The 24,120-nt window shown below is 44.9% G+C and overlaps 1 protein-coding gene across 1 annotated transcript; it reads right to left on the bottom strand.

The window, feature by feature from the left end:
* Positions 1-13,631: 13,631 nt before the first annotated feature.
* Positions 13,632-24,045, bottom strand: LOC122218345. The gene is made up of 5 exons (XM_042936657.1): positions 23,621-24,045; positions 21,516-21,611; positions 18,359-18,392; positions 14,496-14,725; positions 13,632-13,767 (listed from the first exon to the last, which is right to left on the bottom strand). Exons 1-5 carry the CDS (start codon positions 23,935-23,937, stop codon positions 13,632-13,634), a joined length of 813 nt encoding a protein of 270 aa, XP_042792591.1. The 5' UTR covers positions 23,938-24,045.
* Positions 24,046-24,120: the final 75 nt, after the last annotated feature.

Genomic DNA, 24,120 nt, shown 5'->3' with positions numbered 1-24,120 from the left:
CCCATTCTTTTAATCCGTGACTTCCTCCAGCACTTCCTCTAGCTTGGGGGAGAAAGATGCAAATCTGGCTAACCTCTGAAAAAACTTGTGGTATGTGCAGAGCCGAGCGTTTCAAGCAGAAAGCAGAGACCAGGGGTCGTTTCCGCCCACGCGCCTCAGCTCGGCCTCCAGGGATCACCACGTGGTTCGTCGGGACCCTCCCCGAGTCTCTTCCAGATGCCCTTGGAAAAAAACCTGGGCAGCCTGTGTCGCGGCGGAAGCTCAGGCGCGTGGCGCTGACCCCAGGCAGGCAGGTGCCGGGCCCGGGGCGCGCGGACCGCTGCTCCTTGCCAGGATCTCCACTCCCCCCTGCATCTCTGAGCCAGTCCACGCAGCGAGCGACCAGGGATACCTGCAGATCCGCGGCACCAAGGTGCGTGGGTGGGAAGCCGAGAAATGACTGGCCCGGTTACAGCCACAAACATACTGATGACTTTATTATGGGCAAAACCGCCGCCCTGCCCAAGGTCTCTGGTGAAAAAGGAAGTCAGTCGTTCACGGCAGCGTTTGCACACTGGGCTATTTATACAGATGGAACTAGAGGCCGGGAGATCAGAACACACCAAATTCTGATCTTGCCAATCATGGCTTATTTCAGGACAGAAAAACGGTCCTTTTTTTTTTTTTTTTTTTTCAACTTAAATGTATTAACAAAGAACTGGCTGGTTCCACTGGAAGGAATTTGACTTCAGCTCCTCTTCAGACAGACTCCCCCCCCCCCGCCTGATGCCGGGGCATAGCCTGAGTGGCAGCTTGGCCAGGTGCAGCCACCCTGGGGGAAAGACCGTGGGTGGGGAGGCAGCTCGGAGGTCCTTCCAGGCAGGAATGTGCCTCAGTATATGGGCTGGAAGCCACCGGCATCAGTATCCGACAGCGGTAGGAATGCAGATTCTATTCAGTCTAAGTTCCCACTCTCTGGGAGTGGCATCTCAGAATCTATGTTACTATTTTTTTATGAAAGTTTTTTAAAATTCATATATTTTTGAGGGGGGGGGGAAGGGCAGAGAGAGAGAGAAAAAGAGAATCCAAAGCAGGGCTCCATCCCACAGCCTTGGGATCACGACCTAAGCCCTGAAATCCAGAGTCGGATGCCTAACTGACTGAGCCAACCAGGCGCCCCTCAGTACCTAGATTATCAACAACCTCCCCAGGTATTTCTTATGCAGATTTGAGTTTGAAAAATGACATCTCTTTCACCACATTGGGAATTCACTAAATGCAGGTTGAGTGAATAAACACCAACTAATTCCTGCTAAGGTATTAACCTATCCCTCTCATTATGGGGTGGCATAAACACACACACACACACACATACACACACGCACACACACACAGACTCTTGAAGATTCCAAAACCGAAGTTAAGATGGCAGAACCTTGGAGACTTGTCAGGGTGGTGACCCTGCTCATATGCCCTCAAATTGCCACGTGGGCCTTCTGCACGTAGGACCGTGATCCCATGGAGACAGATACCAGTGGTGTTGAGTGCTAGCCATTTGCTCATCAGCTACTATGTGCTCACCAGGCACAAACATTATCTCAATTTTCACATCCATGTGGGAGGTGCAATCTCCAATTTCCAGACAGGAAAACCGGGCTCAGAAAGGTTAAGGAATTTTTGCCTCTGCATATGGCTACTAAGCGTCAAGGTACAGATGATTCACGTCCAGTCATCCAAGCCCAAAGGCTGTACCCACCAAAATCTATTTCATAAATTCCAAATGGCGTCAGAGAATCCTGAACTATCAGGACAGGTAAGAACTCTGGCCTTATCTAGTCCAGCCTCCTCATATACTAGTGAGGGGCAAAACAGTGTGAACATGAAGTTCCCCCATTTGTTTTGTCTGGCCCGCTTAGTGTCTTTAAAGAAACTCGAATTCATCAGCATTTAAAACTCTGGAGATTTTACATTAAAACCCAGATTTTCCCTGTCTTGAAAAGCGAGCGATTTTGTAACCCTGGGCCTCATTCCTGGTTCTGGTAATGGTTAACTGTACTGGTTGTGGAATCCACAGACCTGGATTTGAGTCTTGGCTCTAGGTCTTATTGGCTGTGCAACCTTGGATAAGTCACTTTGCCCCTCTGAGCCTCCTCCCTCAACTGGAATGTACGTACAGTAACAGCAGCTACTTCCCAGGCTGTTGTGAACATGGGGTAAGAGAATATATGCTCAGTGCCAGGCGGTTGTGCTTAATAAATATTAAGTTAATATAAGCTTAGAGGGGCCAGGCTTTGGCAATACACTGAGAACATGACATAGCCAAGACTCACACCGGATTCCGGATTCCAGTCCCCAGGTTGCTTCCGCTGCATCCTCCTACTATCCACCCCCCCCTCCCCTCCCCCCCAGCTCCCACCACTCCCTGTGAACACCCAGGACATCATGCCGGCAACGAGAAAACCCAAGTTTTCCGAACGTCTAGCTGGATACATCATTTTGCCTCAAGAAACAAAGTGGTCAGTGTGTAAAGAACACGAAATTGAGATTCAGACTATAGTCTCAGCTGGCTTATTGACCGCAAGCAAGTCCCTTATCCTCACTGGGCCTCAGTTTCTTCATCTGTAGGATGGGAAATACTTGTGTTGTGAGCTGAACTGTGTTCCCCTCCGATTCATACGTCGAAGGTCTGACCCCCAGTACTTCAGAATAGAAGTGAATTTGAAGATAAGGTCTTTAAAGAAGTGACTGGGTAAAAATGAAGGCTTTACCCTCATCCAGTATGACTGATGTCTCATTAGAGGAAAAAGAGGGGCGCCTAAGTGGCTCAGTCAGTTGAGCATATGACTTCGGCTCAGGTCATGATCTCGCGGTTTATGAATTTGTGCCCCGTGTCTGGCTCTGTGCTGACAGCTCAGAGCCTGGAGCCTGCTTCGGATTCTGTATCTCCTTCTCTCTGCCCCTCCCTCCCGCTCAAAAATAAGTAAACATTAAAAAAACAAAGAGGAAAAGAGACACCAGGGGCACATGTGGACAGGAGAGAGCCTTCTGCTAACTGAAGAGACAGGCCTCAGAGGAAAACAACCCTGTCGGCACCTTGATCTTGGACTTCCAGCCTCCAGAACCATGAGAAAATAAAGTTCTCTTGTTGAAGTCACCCAGTCTGTGGTATCTTGTTATGGAAGGCCTAGCAAACCAATACAGTCTGTTCTCCAGAAGAATCCTTGAAAAGCCTGGTACGTAGTAGTAGGTATTTGAAAAGGGTTAGCTGTTGTGCTTCCACAGTCAGAACCAAGGACGTGGGATTGTTTTGTGTTTGGAGGCTGCCCTTTGAGCCAGCCTTCTCTGCTGGCGTAGTGTGCCTGCCAGGTGGCCTGGAATGTGTGCACGGCGTGGCCAGAACACCCTCCGCCTTGGACAAGACTGGAAAGATAACGAAGGATTTGTCAATTCTTGTTCAAGCCACCACCTTCCTGTTTGCACTTGTTATGACAGCAACCCCTTTCTTCATCTCAACGTCTTTCTGAACAGGCCTCCATCTCTAAATACGAGCTCAATCTTCGTGACATCTTTTGAGATGAGTTAATGCCATCTAGGGGGCTATTGGACTCATTGGTAAACTACGGCTCAAAGTAGAATGGATTACTCCTAGCACATATTCATAGTTTTTCACAGCCCTAATATGCTGATTTTGCTAATTCTAGGGCATCTATCTTTCCACGTCTGACTGCCCTGACCTATTCTTGGCCACGCCTCAATGGTCTCTGTGATTCAACAAGCTCCCCTCCTGATCCTTTGAAGTTTATCTGAACTTCCAGCCCATGAAGGGAAAAAAGACGATATTTTATCTTGGCGTCACTGGATATCCTTACCTGCATCTGTCATAAAGCAGATATTCATTCAGTTCCAAAATCTATGTAATACTCTTCAAAAAGCAGTAGACATTAACTTCTTTTTTTTCTGGGAATGGTTCCCAATCATTTACTGGAGAGTAACCCCCATGACTGGAGATTACTATAGTATGATGTCGTTTTGTGCTATTTTGAACAGTTCCCTTATATAGAACTGTTCTGTCCACCAGCCACATGTGGCTGTGGAATACTCAAACACAACAGATTTCAAAGACTTAGTATAAATAATGAGAATGTAAGGTGTTTCATTAATTTTTATATTAATTATACCCTGGAATTATAATATTATAGAGGTATTGGGCTAAATAAAATTTACTCAATTAATGCCACTCATTTCTTTTTACTTTTTTTAAATTTACTTACTTTAAGAGAGAGAGAGCACACAAGTGGGGGAAGAGCAGAGAGAGAGAGGGAGAGAGAGAATCCCAAGCAGGCTCCTCGCTCAGCACGGAGCCCAACATGAGGCTGAATCTCATGACCGTGAGATCATGACCTGAGATGATTGAGCCACCCAGGCGCCCCATTTCTTTTTACTCTTTAAATGTTAACTCCAGAACACTTTAAATTACATATGCAACTCACACTCTATTTCTATCAGACAGTGCTGGCAAAGAAGAGAAATTGAGGGACCAGAATATTTTTAAGTGGCTTGCTCTAAGTTCCATGGAGAGTCGGACAGCCTGGGCAGAGCTCTACCAGTAGATGCATATAATCATATGACGTAGGAATGGCACCATTTGGCATGGCTCTTTGAAAATATCTCCCCAACACCAAAATCTTCATCCACCACTTGGTTTCTCCTGAGAAGAAAGCATGTGGAGATTAAGTCAGCCCAGAGGATGAACAGAAACCCATAATCCTCTACGAGTCTTAAAGGGTAAACTAAATGACCTAAGACTTTTCCATCCCTGATGTCTAGAGCAGTCATAAGAGTGTTCTGTACTCCCACTACCACATCAGAACATGTCTGACTCAGAAAGATAGTGAAAGATTCACATGACAAATATTTTCATTCTGTTATCTCTTTTTTGCCAACCACAGTTGAGGTCACTCAACAAATCCCCAAATGATGTCACCTGAGGTACCGAAGGGATCATTATCTTGCGTCGGGACTCACTCAGGTATGCGTCGCATCCAAGTAAAAACACGAGGCAATGATAGGTCACCTCAAGTGACTTTGTCTCCGCCTTGAGGAGGGGAAGGCCGCACAAAGACAACCAGCATCCAGTGGGGCAGACTTCGCTGTGTGGGGATCACCCTCTCACCAGAGAGGTCCTTCTCTGATCTTGCCTGTGCCCTTAAACCCTCAACCCCGTCAGAGCCATTCAGGAAAGACCCCTGACTCACCCACCCACAGAGTCTGAAATACCTTCCTTATCTTGGGGTCACTGCGAGACAGGCAGGAACCTTGATATAAGAATAAAATAAACTGGTCTGTCAACAGCTTGAAGGGCTGTTAGTTCATCGGAAACTCACTAGGTTCTTTCCAGAGCTTATTTATTCGGACTTGACATATGACTACAACAAAGCAATTTAATAGCTTCGCTAGAAATGAGGGCAAAGAAGAAAACAAAACAAGGAAGTACTTCCAAACAGACTCTGAAAAGATGTCAAAACTCGAGGAAGGGGAAGATGATGAAAAATATTTGCAAACCCAAAAACCCAGCAGCTTATAGCTAGTTGGCATACCTCTGTGAGTCTCAATGTGGTATTCATCACACCAAAATAAAAGAACTGTGATAATCCAATTCATTGCGTTTAAAAATTATTATTCATATTAATGCCTCAAAGGGCATTCATGGATGTTTATAATTTGTTCCGTTTTCTGCTTTCAAAGGCTCAAAGATATGTGATATTTAAAAATATTTTGGTTCATTTTCCTTAAATGTTTTATCTTTTGCAAGGGGTGAGCTTCAGTTCTGGTTCATTCCCCCAACAGTACCCGACAAAGGAGGCTTTCTAGGAGGAAAAGTACTAATGATATTCATGGAACATATGTCCCTGTAATGCCCGAGGGCAAAAGTCAGTTGACTCAGCCCCAGGCAGGAGCCCCTGACAGCCCTCCCTGCACCCAGGGCATGTCATTTGTTCAGTGGCCACGTGGGCCAGCATCCTGGCAGAGGCGATGCTCGGGGCACTCAGCATGCTCAGGCAGATGGGCCAACCCTCAGGGAAAGGAAGCTCTTCTGAGATCCTCCTGTCTTCGTTCTTCCCAAATGGGCTTTGCTATAAAAAGCAAATTAAACAGCCATTGTTCCTTTCCTCCATGAAGCTGGCAGACGGACATCCTGCCTAATCCCAAAGCTCCCGGATGTTTGCTGCCGGCCTGCTGATGCCTGCTACTGCTTGACGCAGGAAAAAAGAACTTACCCTCCCCTGGGGAATGGAACGCGTCTTAAGTTCTGAGCTTTCCTTTTTCATTGGGGACTTTTAAATTTTTATTTTATTTTTAAATCTCTTATTGAAATATAGCTGACATATAATGTTATATTAGCTTCAGCGTATCGTTTGACCACTACATACATTATGCTGTGCTCACAAGTGTAGTTACCACCTGTCACCACACAAAGGTATTATAATATTTTGACTCTGTTCCCTATGCCGTACTTTGTATCTCTGTGACTTACTTAGTTTATAACTGGAAGTTTGTATCCCTTAATCTCCTTCACCGTCTCCCCATCCCCTCACCCATCTCCCTTCTGGCAACCAGTAGTTTGTTCTCTGTATTTATTTATGGGTCTGTTTCTTTTTCTTTCTTTCTTTCTTTCTTTCTTTCTTTCTTTCTTTCTTTTCTTTCTTTCTTTCTTTTTCTTTCTTTCTTTTTCTTTCTTTCTTTCTTTCTTTCTTTCTTGATAAAGAAAATGCGATGTATGTACGTAATGGAACCTTCCTCAGCCATAAAAAAGAGTGAAATTGTGTTGTCTGAGACAACATGGATTGTCCCAGAGGGTATTCTGTTAAGTGAAATAAGTCAGACAGAGAAAGACAAATAAATACAGTACAATGTCACTTATATGTGAAATCTAAACAACAAATACAAATAGCAACAACCAAAGAAAAAACAGACTTGGGTCCTTTATTTTCGGTGACATATAATACACAGCAGAAAAGGACTTTCTTTTTAACCCTGGCCTGGAGAAATACTTCCACTGGATTGATAAATAGGTTTAGGGTCATAATCGGAGGAGATCCTAAAACACTGGCCCTTAAATCTTCCCCTACCTGTGAAAGTATGTGACATTTCTCAGTGAAAGACTTACTTCAGTGTTTTTGGGAGTCCCTCTAAAATGCCAAGTAGTCAAAAGGAGATTATGCGGAATGATTGATGTGTTATTTAACTTGATTGTGTTAGATATTTCACAATGTGTACCTATATTAAATCGTCATGTTGTATACTTTAAATGTATACAATTTTATTTGTCAGACCTCAATAAAGCTGGAAAGAATAGAATAGAATAGAATAGAATGAAATGGAATAGGTAGTCACCCACCCTCATCTAAAGTAGAAAACATAAAACACTTTCTAAAAAGACAGACTATGGAGGGAAAGACAAATGATACTCTGAGCACTTACAAAGCAAGGCCTTAAAATATCATCTGTCCTCAAGTAGCTCTGGGTCTCTGCAAAGAAGAGAAAAGAGAAAAACTGGGGAGAGGAGAAAGAAAGAAGAGCAGGAAAGGAAATTGGAAGAGAGAGAGAGGGAAGGGAGGCGACCTGTGTTTCTCATATCATGGCATTTATCATACTGTAATATAATGGCTTGTGTAATACTCTCTCCCCTTTATAGACAGTCCAGGATCTACCTTGCAGGCTTTTATTTCATATTATTTTTCAGTTTATTTGTGTTCTTTTTTAATTTCTATTTTTAGTTCGATTTTCACTGAATTCTAACCTGTACCAATGGGTCACTGAAAGCCATAACATCCCAAAGTGACTCACAGGGCTAATCCTTCTGGAAGAGTATCTCTGAGACTTCTCCGTGGACCGTCCACGGACAACTGGGCCCTGGCTGACGTTGTGTGGCTGGGGGGTGCCATTTCTGTTGGAGAAGCCGAGATCTCTCCCTTCACGCTTTTATGCGGCCCATAGGAGGCCACGAGCCACAGATCGCTCTGGCTGATGGAATTCCTAACTTACAGCAAATGACTCAAGTATCCACTTCATGACGCCTCAGGAACCCTAAGGCAGAGATCCAGCATTTCCAACAAACCTCGGGGGAGCTCCAGATACAAGGCACTGATGAGGGGCAGTCCTGTAAAAGTAAGTCCCAGGAGGAAAAACAGGTCTGAAAAATGTGGCTGGCCTCAGGCCGAAAGGCTAAAATTATTCAAAATGATTTACTCTTCCATCGTTTAGAGTGAAGGCTAGAATAGCCATTTTAATCACTAGTTTCTGAAAAGTCAAGTGTACCTACCTTTGGGTCATTTCACACTTACCAGTTCTCTAAACCATTACTAAACTTGGGGGTCTTTGAGGTTTCTAACGTCAGCTCTCACATTAAGATTTTCAAAGTGAAACTTCAGTACGTGTTTCCTGAACAGCTTCTCTCTACATGGTCAAGTGGACTTATTCTCAGAAAAGGAGAGCCACTTCTGGTAAATAAAGGACCGAAACAGGAAGTGAGCCCATGACAATCAAGCAGAGGGTGTGAATGGTGTGGAAAGATGAGGAAGGTTCCTTAGGGGTACGGCTCATGCTCTTCCAGCCACAGCTTCTCCACAACAGGGTCTTCTCCCCCTCAGCTCCTCAGCTATGAGAGTCCTGGATAAAGCCGCTCCTCGTACCCCTGTAACCACAGGAGCTCATTTTTAGACTCCTGCCCTTTCTCCGATGCTACAGCATTGACCAAGCTAACATTCTGGGAGACGCAAATGGTACTAGATTCCTAAGGCTGCTGTGACAAATTACCACAAACTTAGTGGCTTGAACAATACAATTTATGATCTTACAGTTCTAGAAGTCAGAGGTCGGGCACAGGTTTTACCAGGGGCCCAAACCAAGGTGTCAGCCAGTCTGTGTTCCTTCTGGAGGCTCTACGGCAGAATCCGTTCCTTACCTTTTCCAGTTTCTAGAAGCCACCTACACTCCTAGGCTCATGGCCCCTTCTCTATCTTCCAAGCCATCAGACAGATGGAGTTCTTCTCGAATGGAGTCACTTCTGCTTTTCTCTTCCACTTGTAGGAACCTTGTGTTGACATGGGTTCCACCCAGATAATTCAGAATAATCTGTTTTAAGGTCAACTGATGAACAGCCTTAATTCCATCTGCAATTTTAATTCTCTTTTGCCATGTATCATAAGAGTCACAGATGTTAGGATATGGACCTCTTTTGGGGGGCCATTATTCCACCTGTCCCACAAGCAAACCAAAATAAAAAGGATATACAATGGGCAGAACATACCTTCTAGATTAACACACACGAAAGTATCTTGAAAACGCCAGGAAATAAACGTGAAGTCAAAGGTCAAAAGTAAAGAAAGAAAGTAGAACATCAATTCACGTTGTATCAAAAGAGGTCATTAATTAAATCAGAGCGGAATAAAGCACCCTAAGATGATCTATGAGACCTGGGGGGAACCTTATGAAGCCATATGGCTACCATTACTTAGTGCTCAGACAGTAGTTCAGAGTCAAACGTTTTCACAGTCAAATGTTTTGATGCAGCAGTCAACGATACTCAAAGATGGAAACCAGCACGAAGCAAGCTGTCAATCATTGCAACATTGCAACCTTACCTTGGAAAGCATCTCTAGCTTTCACATTATTTGTCTGATTCCCACCCCCACCCTCTCCAACTCTGAGTCACTGTTGAAAAGAACTGTTTACAGCTCAGGAGGCAGTTCTTACACGTCCCTGTAAAAACATGATTTTTTTTTTTTTTTTTTTTTTTTTTTTTTGGCAAGAGCTTGCGAGTAGCAAATTGAATCCCCATTACCCTGTGTGTTGAACTGGTTGTTGGAAATCTGACAAATATCCGGTGCCCTGTTGGACAACCAGTGCATCTTTCACTGATTGAGACCCAAGGACCAACCTCTCACTCTATCTCTCAGAACTTATTGAGATAGGGGGGAACTGCTGTCCCCATTTGGCAGACAAGGGAGATTAAAGTTCCAGGAGAGCTGAGCTGGAGTTTGGACCTTTCTAGCCCTGAGTCAACATTGTTCTACTGTATTGACGGCCACTCTTCTAATCATCCCTGATGGCCCTGCTCTTCCTGTGACATTGCACAGCAGGTGAATTTCCTGGCTGTTGTATATATAAACAGTGTGTATATGTTACCCAGATATGCAAGTTAGTGTCAGTAAATACCTCTTTCTTTCTCTCCTCTAAGTTTTTCCAAATACTGAATCTCATTATTTCTTGTTTTTGTATGAAATACTGCATCTACAAAACTGTCAGGATGCCTGGGTGGCCCAGTTAAGTGTCCAAGTCTTTATTTCGGCTCAGGTCACCATCTCGCAGTTCGTGAGACTGAGCCCAGAGTCAGGCTCTTTGTGGACACCGCGGAGCCTGCTTGGGATTCTCTCTCTCCCTCTCGGGGATTCTCTCTCTCCCTCTCTCTGCCTCTCCCCTACTCGTGCTAACTCTCTGTCTCTCAAAATAAATAAACATTTAGAAAAAAATTTTAAAAACCCTCTCTTTCTCTGTCTTTATCTGTTTCTGTCTCTCTCAGTCTCTCTCTGACTCCCTTCCTGTCCTTTGGAAATTCACCCCAGTGTGTCACGTCCAGGGTCACGTCTGTATCTTGTAGTCAGCAAGAAGCAAGTTGTCTTCCATCGTAGATTTCTGGGTACTTCCTCAACTTAAGCCATTTCCATTCGTTTTGCTCTACCTCTCTCCAGCCAGACTGTCTTAGGTCTAATGCACTTGCCTTTCCTAGATGAGTTAGAGCTCTTTTCTTAGTCTCAGCCCAAACCACTGCTGGGCTACCCATGAATTCCAGCCCCCTATCCCCTTTGCTGCTGCCCTGCTGAGCTCTGCCTTTTCCTCCTTCATCTGTTCATTTCAGCCACATTTGTAAGGTCCTATCCAAAGTGTTCTCATGGGAGATTTTTTACCCCAGACCCACCCGCTCCCCTCCTCCCCTTCCCCATCTGGTAAAATCTTGCAAAATTTCCATCTGCCCTGAAACATTGTCACCACTGCTCTGCTTTAACAAATACACCCTTTCCTCTAGGGTGGTGGAGTATGTGAATAACAGCAGGTAGCAGCTTTTAAAAATAAGATCCAGAGAAACAGTCTGACATTATAATTCATGAATGTAAATTCATGCAAGAATGGGAATGTGTTCTTCCCTTCCTCCTCCGAAGGGGCTTTACCCTGTCAAAGGAAAGAGAACAGGTCTTATCAAGATACGCAATCTGCTCCATTCACTCAACTGCTGAGGTTTGTAACACCTCTCCGGTGAGTTTTTGCAGAAAGAACTTTTGCTTTGTTCAAAAGGCTTCTGTGCTAGAAAAAAAGCTCCAAGTTTCAGAAGAGCAATTAAAAGAAGCCGTGGAGCTTAAGCAAGGCAAGAGGAGGATCATTTTCCCTGGTGAGGCAGACAGGTGAGGGAGGAAAGCCTTTGAAGATCAGAGGAGATGGGAGAGAGTCCTTGGCTAGCGGAGAAATCCCAGATACAGAAATTGTCTTTCTGTATCGAGGGGAGGGACAGCAACACAGACAGCCTTGCCCCAAAGCTTGCTTTATTTTTATTTATTTTATTTTCTATTTTTTTAATATGAAATTTATTGTCAAATTGGTTTCCATACAACACCCAGTGCTCATCCCAACAGGTGCCCTCCTCAATGCCCATCACCCACCCCCACTCCCTCCCACCCCCATCAACCCTCCCTCCACTCCCTCCCACCCCCCATCAACCCTCAGTTTGTTCTCAGTTTTTAAGAGTCTCTTATGCCAAAGCTTGCTTTAAACTGACATGTTCCACCCCATTGGCCGGCTGTTAGCTTTAAATTTGAGAGAACACCAGAAAAGGTTACTGTCCAGAAGTACAACACTAGTTTCTTTCCATCTTTAAATGCTTGGGGAAAATACCAAATGGGAACACTGGACCTGAAAAAAGTTGAAACAGAATGCAGTAGAGGCAAGACCCTTATTCAGCACTTCAGCCACCAGCCCCCCCAGGAAAGAATGGGTGGACTTAAGTGTTCACAGCTACCCATAAACTCTGGGATTTTCATTACACCCAAGGGGAGAATGACTATTATTTATTTAGCAACTAGTATAATGCCAGGTGTGTTTCATATCTCTAGAAATTACTGTAATCCTTCAAGAAAAATATTTTTAGACCCATTTTACAGTTGTGGAGACTACTATTTTACTGACAAGTTGGTATAGCCAAGACTCAACTCAATCTGATTCCACAACTGGTGTTCCTTTGCTCCGTGAAGGTGGGAGGAGGAGAGTGTCTACCCTTCGGTACACTGTCACTTACCAGTGTTTCCATAGGAAGCCCACTTGTTCCTACCTTTAGGAATTAATGTGAATGGCAGTCCCAATTCAAATGCTTTGCTCCATAGTCCCCTTGAAGACTCATATTATTGAGCCATTTTTCCTGATGTTTAGACAGTGAATTCAGATATTTCCACATTGTTAATACTCAGAATGAAAATGTCAACTGTCAACACAGAAGAAAGGATTCTTCAAGAGAGAGCTGTGAAACTGACAATTTCTGATAAGACTTGAAAATCACTAGTATTTACGGTTAGCATTCCTGGCTGCACGTCGGACTCACCTGGGGAGCTTTATAAACTAAATGTCCTGCTCTGTGCCTGGGGATTCTGTTCGGGATGTATGGGGCAGGGCTCAGCAATCTATACTTTAAAAAAAAAAATCACTCTAATGGTTTTGATCTGCAGCCAGGGCTGGTACCCACAGACGCATGGTAAAAACAGCCTTCAGATTTCCTCTCTGTTCTGTCACTTGCAAATGCAATCACAATGCAATCAAAGAGAGTCACAAATCCCTAATCCAGAAACCCTCCCAAAGCAACACAAAGCAATCACAGAATAGTTTTTTTAAAAATGAAGGCCAAAACTAAGCATAACTGGAGCAGGAAACCACCAGATGTGAATATATTAAGCTTTATTTTAAGAGATTGCGATTGGAAATTGTTTAAATACTAGAGAGTGCTGTGAGCTGACAGATGGCGAGCGGCACCGAGGAGGAAGGCAGCCTGGACTAGCAAACACTACCTTAATCCCGGTCACCGTCGTGGGACATGCAGGATTGTGCCCTTGAGACTACTGCCCGCCCCCAAACTGTTTTCATTTTCATTCAAACTTGATCCTCTGAAAGGGTCTCAAGTGCTACCGTTTTTAGAACTACAGTTGCAACAGCAACACCCCAGATGTATTATGCGTGTGTCCCATGTACGGAGGCTCCTGGTTATCTTGATCCTCCCCAATCACCACAAAAGTCATGAGTGTTAAACCCAAGTGCACAGACCGCTGGGAGAAGGATGGAAGCAGCTCCCATGGGCTAGAAACCGTCGGACAGCACGGTACACCATTCCGGCTGCCTTTGCTTAGCCTGAGGACCGTGTAGTAATGCCAGGGATCCCCCAAAACTAGAGCCACATCCACCTGCTACAAAGTGCTGGGCTCCGGGAGCCACTCGGTTAGTTCTAAAGGTGTTTTGATGTCTTACGGTGGTGCAGCTTTAAGAGTTTGGGGTCTCCCTCTCGGGTTCACAGAGAGCAAGCAAATAAACCGTGCGGTGAGCACGGCTAGGCTGGAAGCTCAGGGGGCACAGGCTCCGGGGGCAGCTATGTAGCAGGCCCCGGACACCTGCTGCCCGCTGGAGACAAAGCAGCCGGCCCTGCCACCTGAGCAGAAGGGTGAAGGACACTTCTCAAAGAAAGTCAGACTCAGTGAGCTAAAATGGGAAGGGTGTAAAGAATTCGCCTGATAAACTGGCGTGGGCAGAGAACAGCGTGTGAGCAGGAACGTGGTCCATTCCAATGACAGAAGTTCAGCGGGACCAAAACAGAGAAAGACAGTGAGAACCCCAGGAGTTAGAGACGGGGCTGGGTCAGCAGCCTCGCTGACTCAAATGGACTTGTAAAGCATGATCAGGAGTTTCGACTTGATTCTAGAAGCAGCATAATTGAAAGGTTTAAAGCCAGAAAGGGCACACTGACATTCTAGAATTATTCTGGGCAGGAGAATGGGCCAGCAGGGGGTATAACCGGTGAGAGGAGACCAGCTAACAGGTCAGGCAGGGCGGGAATGAGGGTACCATGCAGAAGAAGCGTTGTCGGCAGGACGTGAGGGTTCATTTGACTGGCGGGCAGGAGTTAGAAAGACATGGAGAGGGAGAGAGAGGATCCAGGTAGCTGCGGTGCCATTTATTGTGGGTGAGGAAGCTCTGAGACCCTTTTGGACTGGTTGACTTTGAGGCACTGTGGCACACGCAAGGGACCGTGTCAAGTAGGCAAATGACTAACAGGCCCTGAGCTCCTTCAGGTCATCTGGCTTCTCCCCACAAGGTTAAACCAGCAGCCCTGTTCGTTCAGCCCTCCTGTCAGCTCTCCGTGTTTCCCCCCGAGTGACAGGCTAACCATCGCTGAAAAACGCTCCAGGAGAAATGAATGAAAAGCAAACGGCCAGTGGTGGACTGGTAAATATTTATAAGTGCTTCTTCTTCCCGCTCCCAAGGAAGCCCCCACCGGGACCATTCGGTGAGTTCCGTGGTATAGCTCTTCGTGCTGTGGCCCAGGTCGGGATACTGAGGTGCCACCTCCGGATGTGGACTTGGGAAGTATGTGCAGATTCAGCTTCGGCAAGCCAGCGTGAGCCGATGGCAGCCCAGCGTTGCAGACACGCCAGCAAAACTGAAACCAATCAGTGAAGCCTTCAGGCAAGAGTCCAAACCACACTGGCCCATCAGGCCAACCCCAGGTGACTTCTCCTCTCCAAGACCTGGGTCTCACAAAAGTCCTAGAAAAACATAATTCTGTTTGGTGCCTGGGAAGATCCGAGACCTTCTAGGGAGGTTGAGTGGAACCTTTAGACATCTGTTCTCTAAAACAGGGATCAGCACATCATAGCCCTTCGGCCAAACTGGGCCTACTTTTTAAGGTCTGCCAGCCACCGATGATTTTTACACTCTTAAATGATGGCATTTTAAATAGTTACATAAGTACCTGCATCATAGCCTTCATTTTATCTGTTGACACATAATCCCTGCAGCCTAAAATATTTACCATTTGACCTTTTAAGAAAAAGTTCACTGACTCTTGCTGTCCTGAAGGTCCTGAAGACACAGCCAATTCTGACCCCTAACATTTTTTAAGCAGCACGGTAGCCAGTGTTTTTCCCTCCCCACCCGGGCCATCTCCCACCTCCTGATTGGGCTACACCACCATGGAATTAGGAGACCCCCTTTAATCAGCCTCCCCTCTCTAGGGCACCCCCACTACTTGCTCCATCTGAGGCTAGCCCTGGAGTCTTCCAGAGCTGCTCCCACCATGCCTGCATTTGCCTGAAGTTCAAACCCAGGACAGGAGCTTTGGATTCCCCTGGAGCTGGGCTGTGCAACCTGCAAATGCAGGGCTTAACTTCCCACGAGAAAAACCTTGATCTATGAGAGACAAAAGATAGAAGGGAGCCAACAAATAAACTTCTTCTTCCTTCCTCCTCCAGGGGACTATTCCGAACACGGTATTTCTGTGTCACCTGCCTTGATTCATCCCATGTGGCTGAGCAGCTAGCTGTATCCCTTATGAGCAGCTTCTCTACCTCACTTCTCTTTTCCCCAATTCTGGTTACCCTGGATTTGCACCTCTTAATAAAGTATTAGCACTGTAGCTGTGCATTAGGCTCTTTTTTTTTTTTTTTTTTTTTTTTTTTTAGGAAACTGGCTAAACAAAACAAAACAAAACAAAAACAAACAAACAAAAAAAACCAGCCGATAAGGTATTATCTTTGACAATTCAACTCTGTCCCTAAACAACAGCAAAAACTAGGTCACCGTGCCATACCTCCTAAATAAGTTCAAATGGTTATACAATTTTTTTAAAAATAGGCATGAAAGGAACTTTTCAGAAAACTACAGAAGACCAAAGTATGATGTGATGGCATTTTTACAGTCATAAGATATATTCATTATAAAATAAAGACCTAAAATGTCAGGTATTAAAAAAAAAAAAAAAAAGTAACAACCAGAAGAGAAAGAGCAGAGGCAGTGAGCAAAGCAAAGAAAAGACTAATCCCGGAAAATGCCTCAGGGGAAAACAAGAAACTATTAAGACTCAGGTACTTAGGCTGTAATCTGACCTCAAAGGTGAGGCCCAAGCACACAGCCAGAATGGATCTTACTTCTTTATTGGCCAGGGAAAAGGAAGAAGAGGCTTTATCTGGGAAAGAAAGGAAAGGAAAATGGAAACCCAGAGCGAGAAAGAGAAACTAACTACAGAGATGCGGTGAATGCGTTAAGGGATATCAATCAGGTGGGTTGCAGCTGATGTGACTGAACTTATGTCTCTGTAACTTCCAACACTGTTTTGTCTTAATGGTCCCTCCTGTCAGGACAGCTTTGCCTTCTACATAGATCTGTGCTGTGCTAAGAGACATTACCTAAGAACATCACACTTTGTGGGTGAAAGGAGTGGATCTCCAGCAACAGATTCTTGAGGGTGGGAGGGGCCTCTGAGCCCATTTGATTTATCCTTTTCCATATTCTTTAGCCTTTTTCATGAAACCCTATCAAGCATTTATTGTTTTCCATGGCCCTAGATAAAGGTCTTAGAACTCAATTCGTGCTCCACATCCAAGAGCATCTCTAAACTAGGTGTATGGACAACAATGGATCAGTATCCAACGTCATGCCTGGCACCATGGACACCTAATAAATATTGTTCAGGAAATGACTGAGCACATGGCCAGTCCTTGAATGCCCATTTGTCCTTTTCCAGAGCGGGAAGCCCAGAATGCACTGTTTTTGTATACCCAAGCCAAACGGATTTCAATGCCCTTTCCAGAGAATCAAATGATTTCTTCCTTTGAGAAAAGAGTGAGGAGCAGGCTCACTTATTCACCTCACTCTACCACATGACTTAAAACTCTGCCATTTGGGCTAAGAAGTTGGAAAATATCTAAGAGACAAGATTCCTTGGCTGCCTCTTTGCCAAGATAACCACTTGATGGGTCTCAAGAATTAAGTGAAATAAGGGTTGCAGAGCATTTAGCACAATGTCTGGCACACAGCAAAGGCTAAATAAATGTTAACTGCAGAGGTAGGTTTGACTTACTGTTGTTGCTGTGGTTGTGACTTACTTGTTAACTATTCCAGCGCAATAGTGAAAGCAGCCTTCGCACGCCTGACTTTTAATGAGTTCCATTTAAATGAAAAGTCTTATACTAATCCTCTATCCAGACCTGCAGAGGCTTTCCTGAGATGATTTCCAAACACAACCACACAACTTAAGCTTTTTAAAATGTGGAGGATTTAGGAGAGCTTTCTATGCAACAGAAGGAATTTACAATTTTACAAGAAGAAACAAACACGCAAACAGACAGACACCTTCCCTGAGCTCAGTACAGGGTTGAATTTTCCTAGAGAACAGTAAACATTTGGCCATGAATGATCTGCACACCTAGAATTCAGGAAAGAAGTACACCGCACTGAGCCCAAAGCCCCCTCCTCCTGCAGTGTGCGTGGCCCTCTCAAAGAGGGTCGAAACTTAACCACTGTTCTCACGGACACTCATGACCCCCACGTGCCCAAACTCCCTTCATCCAGATTGCTCCTGGCTTCAAAGAATATTCTAAAACCCCGCAGGGAGAGACCAGGTAAGGCCCTGACCCATTGGTCATATTTAAACAGTGTAGCCATGTACTGGCTAAGTTTATGGCATTTGAAAATCAGAATAAAGTATTGAATTTCCTGGGTACCTGGGTGGCTCAGTCAGTTAAGCATCCAGCTTCGGCTCAGGTCATGATCTCACCGCTTGTGGGTTCAAGCCCCACGTCGGGCTCTGTGCTGACAGCTTGGAGCCTAGAGCCTGCTTCGGATTCTGTGTCTGGTTCTCTGCCCCTCCCCCACTCACACTCTGTCTCTGTCTCTCTCTCTTTTTCTCTCTCTCAAAAATAAATAAACATTTAAGACTTTTTAAAAATTAATTAATTAAGGAAACAGGTTGGATCTTGGGGTGCCTGGATGGCTCAGTCGTTTAAGCGTCCAACTTCGGCTCAGGTCATGATCTTACGGTTCGTGGGTTCGAGCCCCACGTCGGGCTCTGCGCCGACAGCCTGGAGCATACTTGGGATTCTCTTCCTCTCTCTCTCCGTCCCTCCCCTGCTCATGCCCTCTCTCCCTCCCTCTCAAATAAATAAACATTTTTTTTTTTTTTTAAAGGAAACAGACTGGATGTCTCTAAGGACCTTTCCAGACCAGCGACATTCCAACACTGAATGAAGAGTGCCTCAGGCTCTGGTGAAGACCCAGAATGAGAGAAGGTACTTGCCTCTGGTGCCTGATCTAGGCTAAGACAGCAGCACCTGGAAGAGACCAATATAAGGGGAGACAATGAAATATGCAGGAGTGGTGACACCATGACAGTTTCTGTGATATTCATGGATTTTAAGTCAATACTAAGAGAGCTTCTGGAAGAGTGAGTGCATCCATTTAGTCACCCTCAACTCATTTCACTAGAGATAAAAGAAAGGGGAGAGGAGATACTAAAATTTTACTCCATCCTTTTCTAGAAATGTCCTAACTGTCCAGATGAGATCTGGGAGAGAAAGTTAGTCTGGAGCCATGTTTGACTAGTCAGATAGGCTCACAGGCTTGGGATCTTCTGAGCAGGGGAGACCATCTTTCTGGTGCTGCCCCTGACCACTGCTCAGCTGAGTCCCCAGAAGTGTAACAGCTGTCCATCCTCCTTTCAGCCAAGTTCAGATACAGCTTCCGCCCCTTTTCATGAGCCATACCATGCACTTAGTCAGCAGGGGAGGGACAACAGCAGTCATATTTGAACCAGAAAGGAGGTGTTATGGACTGAATGTTCATGCCCTCCAAAAATTCCTGTGTTGAAACTTAATCTCCAACACGGTGGAACTTTGAGAGGTGATTAGGTTTAGATGAAGTCATGAGAGTGGGGTCTCCATGTTGGGATTAGTGCCCTTATAAGAAGAGATAACCAGAGAAACCTCTGTCTCTGTCTCTGTCTCTCTCTCTCTCTTTCTCCATCATGTGTGGGCACAGCAAGGAGGCAGTCAGCAGCAAGTTAGGAAGAGAGCGCTCACCAAGAACCTAGCCACACTGGTACCCTCATCTTGGACTTCCCAGCCTCCAGAACTCGGAGAAGTGTCTGTTTATGGTATTTCATACGCCCCATCTATAGTATTGTGTTTTAGCAGCCAGAGCTGACTAAGATGGGGGAAACTGCTAAATAGAACAGGAGTGGGTCCAACAAACTTTGCAATACCCTTCAGGCCCTGGCAAAACAACAGCTGCCTTGTTCTTATCCAATCTAATCTTTCCGAATTTATGTTCCTTAATTCTCCTATGTGGCCTCAATACAGACAAAAGAAGTACGTGGCCTTTGCCAGATCAGGTGCCATCACCCTGCCAAGTCACAGGCCTCTCTCAAAAGCCAGTAGGCCCACGCTCCTCCAGGCAGCTACCCTATCACATACCTGGACGCGTGGGCCGCGGGCATTGGGTAGGTGAAAAGTAAGTCTGTCTGGGAAAGTGGAGCTTTCCTAATGGTCTAAAGAGGAGGCAATCTCTTTTCTGAGCAAGGAGTCACGTGGATTAGATGGACTCTGAGGTCCTTCCCCAGAATCTACACACAAGCTCTTGGATGCCCAGTGACGTCTGCTGTTCGGTGGCTTCAGGAGGCCGCTTTTCCTACCGGATGCAAGCCCGGGTCAGAGCAAAGTGGGCAAAATATACTCACTGCTGGGGGTTCAACTGAGCTCCAGCTGAACTCTAAAGCACCTCCAACGGTGGGTGTAGAATTCAGCCACTTAGAACCTCATGAGCCCTCTTTAAAGAGCTTGTCATCCAAAATGCACAATAGGATGGGGTCATCTGGATCTACCGTAAAGTAATCCTGACCCGGAAGCAGGTAATATGCAAATGACTTGCCTGTTTCCAGAGCCAACTTTGAACAAATCCCATCAAAGTCGTGTTTCTGCCTGGCACAGAGCCTGTGCTTTGGCCGCTTCGGAGGCTTTGGTGGTCCTGCCAGGCCGTTGGGTCACCAAGGCCAAGAGTGCTGGGGAGAGCTCGAGAGTTGTAAGCGGGCGAGCAGCTTCATGGAAGCAAATGACCTCTTCTGGAGGCCCAGTTTTCTTGAACAAAGAGAATTCGCCTCATGTAAATGAGCACTTAACTGAGAAGAGGGAACACGTTTCAAAATCTGTTGTTGTTACTGTGGAAAAACAGTCCTTTGCCAACACCACACAGGTGCTGCAGAGAACAGGGACAGGGCGTGGCCTTTCCTGCAGTTTTCTGGCGGAAGGAAAAACGATGCTCACGTCTGGAAAATGGGTGACTTCCACAAGTGAAAATCTGGCTGATTCCATCCTGTCGAGAAGGAGCAGATGATTATCTGCCCCTGCTGCCTTCCCTTGTGCTGACTTTTATGGTGGTGGCAATTTTTTTCTTTTTTTTTTTTGAGGGACAGAGAAGACAGAACTGGGATCTTAATATTTTCTGTTCCTCTCCAGCAGGCATTCAAGAGAGGTCACAGGGACCATTGCATTTGGGGAGGAATTTGAGAAGGGCGGACAACAATGTGAAGAAAAGGCAGTCACATCACACATAGAAGATGCAGACAGTTCTGAGAACGCAAGTGAATTGAGTGACTCCAGCTGTGCCCAGACAAAGGGACAGGAGACAAAGTGTTAGCATGGATCAGTGAATGCCACAGGCTAGAAATGAAAGAGAGGGGCATCAGCTTTTCCTATCTGGGCAATGACAGGCATGATCTGGTACCCTTATCTAATATCAAAATGTTCATGCTGATACCCTGCACGGAACACGCAGACATCTGTACAACACGCTTCATTTTGTAAATGGTGCAAGAAGGGATGGAGTCCACGAATTACTCACTCAAGAGAACCCAGTAGACACTCAGTGGCAGAGCCAGTACAGGTCCCTAAATGTCCAAGATGGTGGGATAGGAATTTGAATCATCTTCTTGGAACAGGTGAGGTTTCCTTAGATGTTAATGCATACTCACATGAACAAACGCCAATTAGAGTTGCCAGATAGTATACAGGAAACCTGGTATATTAGGATTTCAGATAAACAACAAATAATTTTTAGCGTAAGTATGTGCTAAGTACGGGACATACTAGAAAATCATTCATTGTTTATTTGAAATTCAAAGTTACTTGGGCATCCTATAATTTTATTTGCCCAGTCTCACAACCCTAGTGTCAATGGCTTTTCCTCCCTGGTCACTGTGGTTATGCTGCTAGAAATGATCTCCTCTCCTTGCATCTATTTAAATCATGCCCATCCTGTAAGGCTTAGATCACACTTTGCCTGCTGCAGAAATCTTCTCCTGACTAGTCTCACTCATGCCATTGTCTCCTTTTTGTCAATACCTGTGCTATATTGTGATGGAACACGGGCCAGCCTGGCATGCACTGCTATGCCCTTCTCACCTTGCTTCGTAAGCCCTCACCGCGTCTCTCCATGGATGTTTCAACCTCCGAGGGTCAAAATCATGTCTGATTCTCACTTTGTATCGTCTCTTGCATCTATGAGGGGACCAGGAAGGATAGTCAGTAATGGATGAAAAATTATTTGCTTTAGAGCACACGGAGAATTAGACAAAGAGAAGATTAGGATTATCATTATCATTTTCCCCCTAGTTTCTCCCGGGTATGAAAAAGGCAAAAGATAGAGGCGGAAGAGACTAGAATGCATGAAAAAATGATTTGCACATAAATTAAAGATAACATTTGCGTGTGGGATAAGAAGCCACAACAAAATTGTGCTGGTATGGTAAGAGCAGGTGCTATACTGACCTGTAGATTTGCTTCTATGGAAATTCTCCTCCCATCTAAAGTCTCTGCAAGTATTGTTTCATGCATTGAACATTAAAGCTGGAAAGACCTTAAAAATCATCTGGGTCAGACTATCATCATACGGGAAGAGAAATTGAGACCCAGAGAGGAAAGTCGCTTGTCCACAGTCATGTAGTGGGTTAATGACAGTCTCCTGGTCCCCAGACAAAGCTCTTTCAATTTGTCGAGCTGACCTTTCAGTCTCAGGGACAGCGTCTCATGCCAGGAGGCAGGTTTTCAGCTCTGCTTACATATGTATGTATGTATGTATGTATTTAGAGTGCCAGCAGGGGAGAGGGGCAGAGGGAGAGGGAGAGAGAGAGAATCTTAAGCAGACTCCACATTCAGTGCAGAGCCCGACACAGGGCTTGATTCCACAACCCTGGGTCATGACCTGAGCCAATATCACGGGTTGGATGCTCAACCAACCCAGGTGCCCCTCAGTTCTGTTCGTTTGAATAAAAAGACATCTGTTGTCTTTTTTTAATCTATAAAAGGTATTTAATTTTATCAGGAAATCTAGAAGATATAGAAATACATAAAGAAAAAAGTTTAAGTCACCCAGTAACCAGAAAAACTACCGTGAACATATGCTGTATTTGCTGCCATGGAGTTTCCTATGCATAACAGACTATAAACTCCATGAAGGCAGGGATTTAATTACCCTTGTTTGGCTCATATCCTCAGCATCCAGCACAGTATCTGGCAGATAAAAGTCACTCCATCCATTCTTGTTGAATAAATGACTACATAAATATGTATATGTGCATATAATTATGTTTATGTGATTTCAAAAATTGAAGTCATGCCATTATAGTTCACTTAATGTTTTCTTCACTTAAGATTATAGCATAAGATTGTCCCCTGGGTGCTTTAGTCGGTTAAGTGTCCAACTTCGGCTCAGGTCAGGTCAGGTTGGGTCACCTGGGTGGTTTAGTCAGTTAAGTGTCCAACTTCGGCTCAGGTCATGATCTCGTGGCTCATGAGTTCGAGCCCCACATCGGTCTTTGTGCTGACAGCTCAAAGCCTGGAGCCTGCTTTGGATTCTGTGTCTCCCTCTCTCTCTGCCTCTTCCCCTCTAGTGCTCTTTCTCTCTCTCTAAAAAATAAATAAACATTATAAATAAATTTTAAAAAAAGATTGTTCCCTGTCAATAAATATCCTCCTATAACAATATTTCTTTTATTTATTTATTTATTTATTTATGTTTTTATTTATTTTTGAGAGAGAGAGACAGAGTATGAGCAAGGGAGGGGCAGAGAGAGGGAGACACAGAATCCAAAGCAGGCTCCAGGCTCCGAGATGTCAACACAGAGCCCGATGTGGGGCTTGAACTCACGAACTGTGAGATCATGTCCCGAGCCGAAGTTGGACACTTAACCAACTGAGCCACCCAGGCGCCCCTAATAATATTTCTAATAGCTGTAAAATTCTTCTATCGTATGGCAGAACCATAATTTATTGACCATTCTCCAATCAGTGCATGTTATGGCCCTTTGCAAATTATTTTGAATTACAAATAGTACGATGATAAATATTTCTAGACATGAATCTCAATAAGAATTGGTGCATGGGGAAATAGACGTTGTCTTCACCATTAGGTGAAGTTTGGGCAAAAAAGTATAGCGAGTGGCATGCCTGGGATCATCTTCTCGGCCGTGTGTGCCATTTTCACTCAGGTTCCCTCACAAATCACAAACCTCAGATTGGAGCTGCCAATCTCTGACAGAAGGCGTGAGATGGTCAATTTCCATGTTATCTCCCCATGTGGGTGAGATAAAGATGTCTGAACCAAACAGCATTTCATAGTTGAGTTCACCAGCCTTGTTCTTAGCCAAAGTGCACTTAAATCTAAATAAAAGAAGTGCCCTCCTCTCCCCAGCAAGTTCAAAACACATATTCCACTAGGAAATGACTTCAAATTCAAGAAAAATAATATAGATGGCCCAAATCCCAAACTAAGTAACAGATTTCTTTTTCTAATGAAATCCATATACATGAGTCCCTGCTTGCCCATACTTGATAGAACATTCTTCACGATGTATATTACAGGTCCATTGACATTCAGCCATCTCTGAAGTCAAGCTGCCTTTTTAATTTTCCCTTTTCGCTGAAACAAAGAAAAACCAAAGCAGATCCTCCAATGGCCTGAAGCTTCTGTTCTGAGATGCCAAAGGGATCTTTGTGACATCATTTTATG

Source organism: Panthera leo, chromosome B1, assembly GCF_018350215.1.
Source record: "Panthera leo isolate Ple1 chromosome B1, P.leo_Ple1_pat1.1, whole genome shotgun sequence".
NCBI lineage: Eukaryota > Metazoa > Chordata > Mammalia > Carnivora > Felidae > Panthera > Panthera leo.
This window is presented reverse-complemented; position numbering and strand designations above follow the sequence as displayed.

Bases quoted from the DNA above. Each gene is read 5' to 3' on its own strand.
- LOC122218345 (XM_042936657.1), bottom strand. From the start codon at position 23,937: ATGGGCAAGCAGGGACTCATGTATATGGATTTCATTAGAAAAAGAAAT. The intron at 18,393-21,515 runs GTGAGAAGGGCA...GGTCTCTTCCAG, and splicing joins GTGAGGGCTTACGAAGCAAG to GTGCTGCTGTCTTAGCCTAG. The intron at 13,768-14,495 runs GTTTGCTTTTCA...TTCCCATTTTAG, and splicing joins TTACCAGTCCACCACTGGCC to CTCACTGAGTCTGACTTTCT.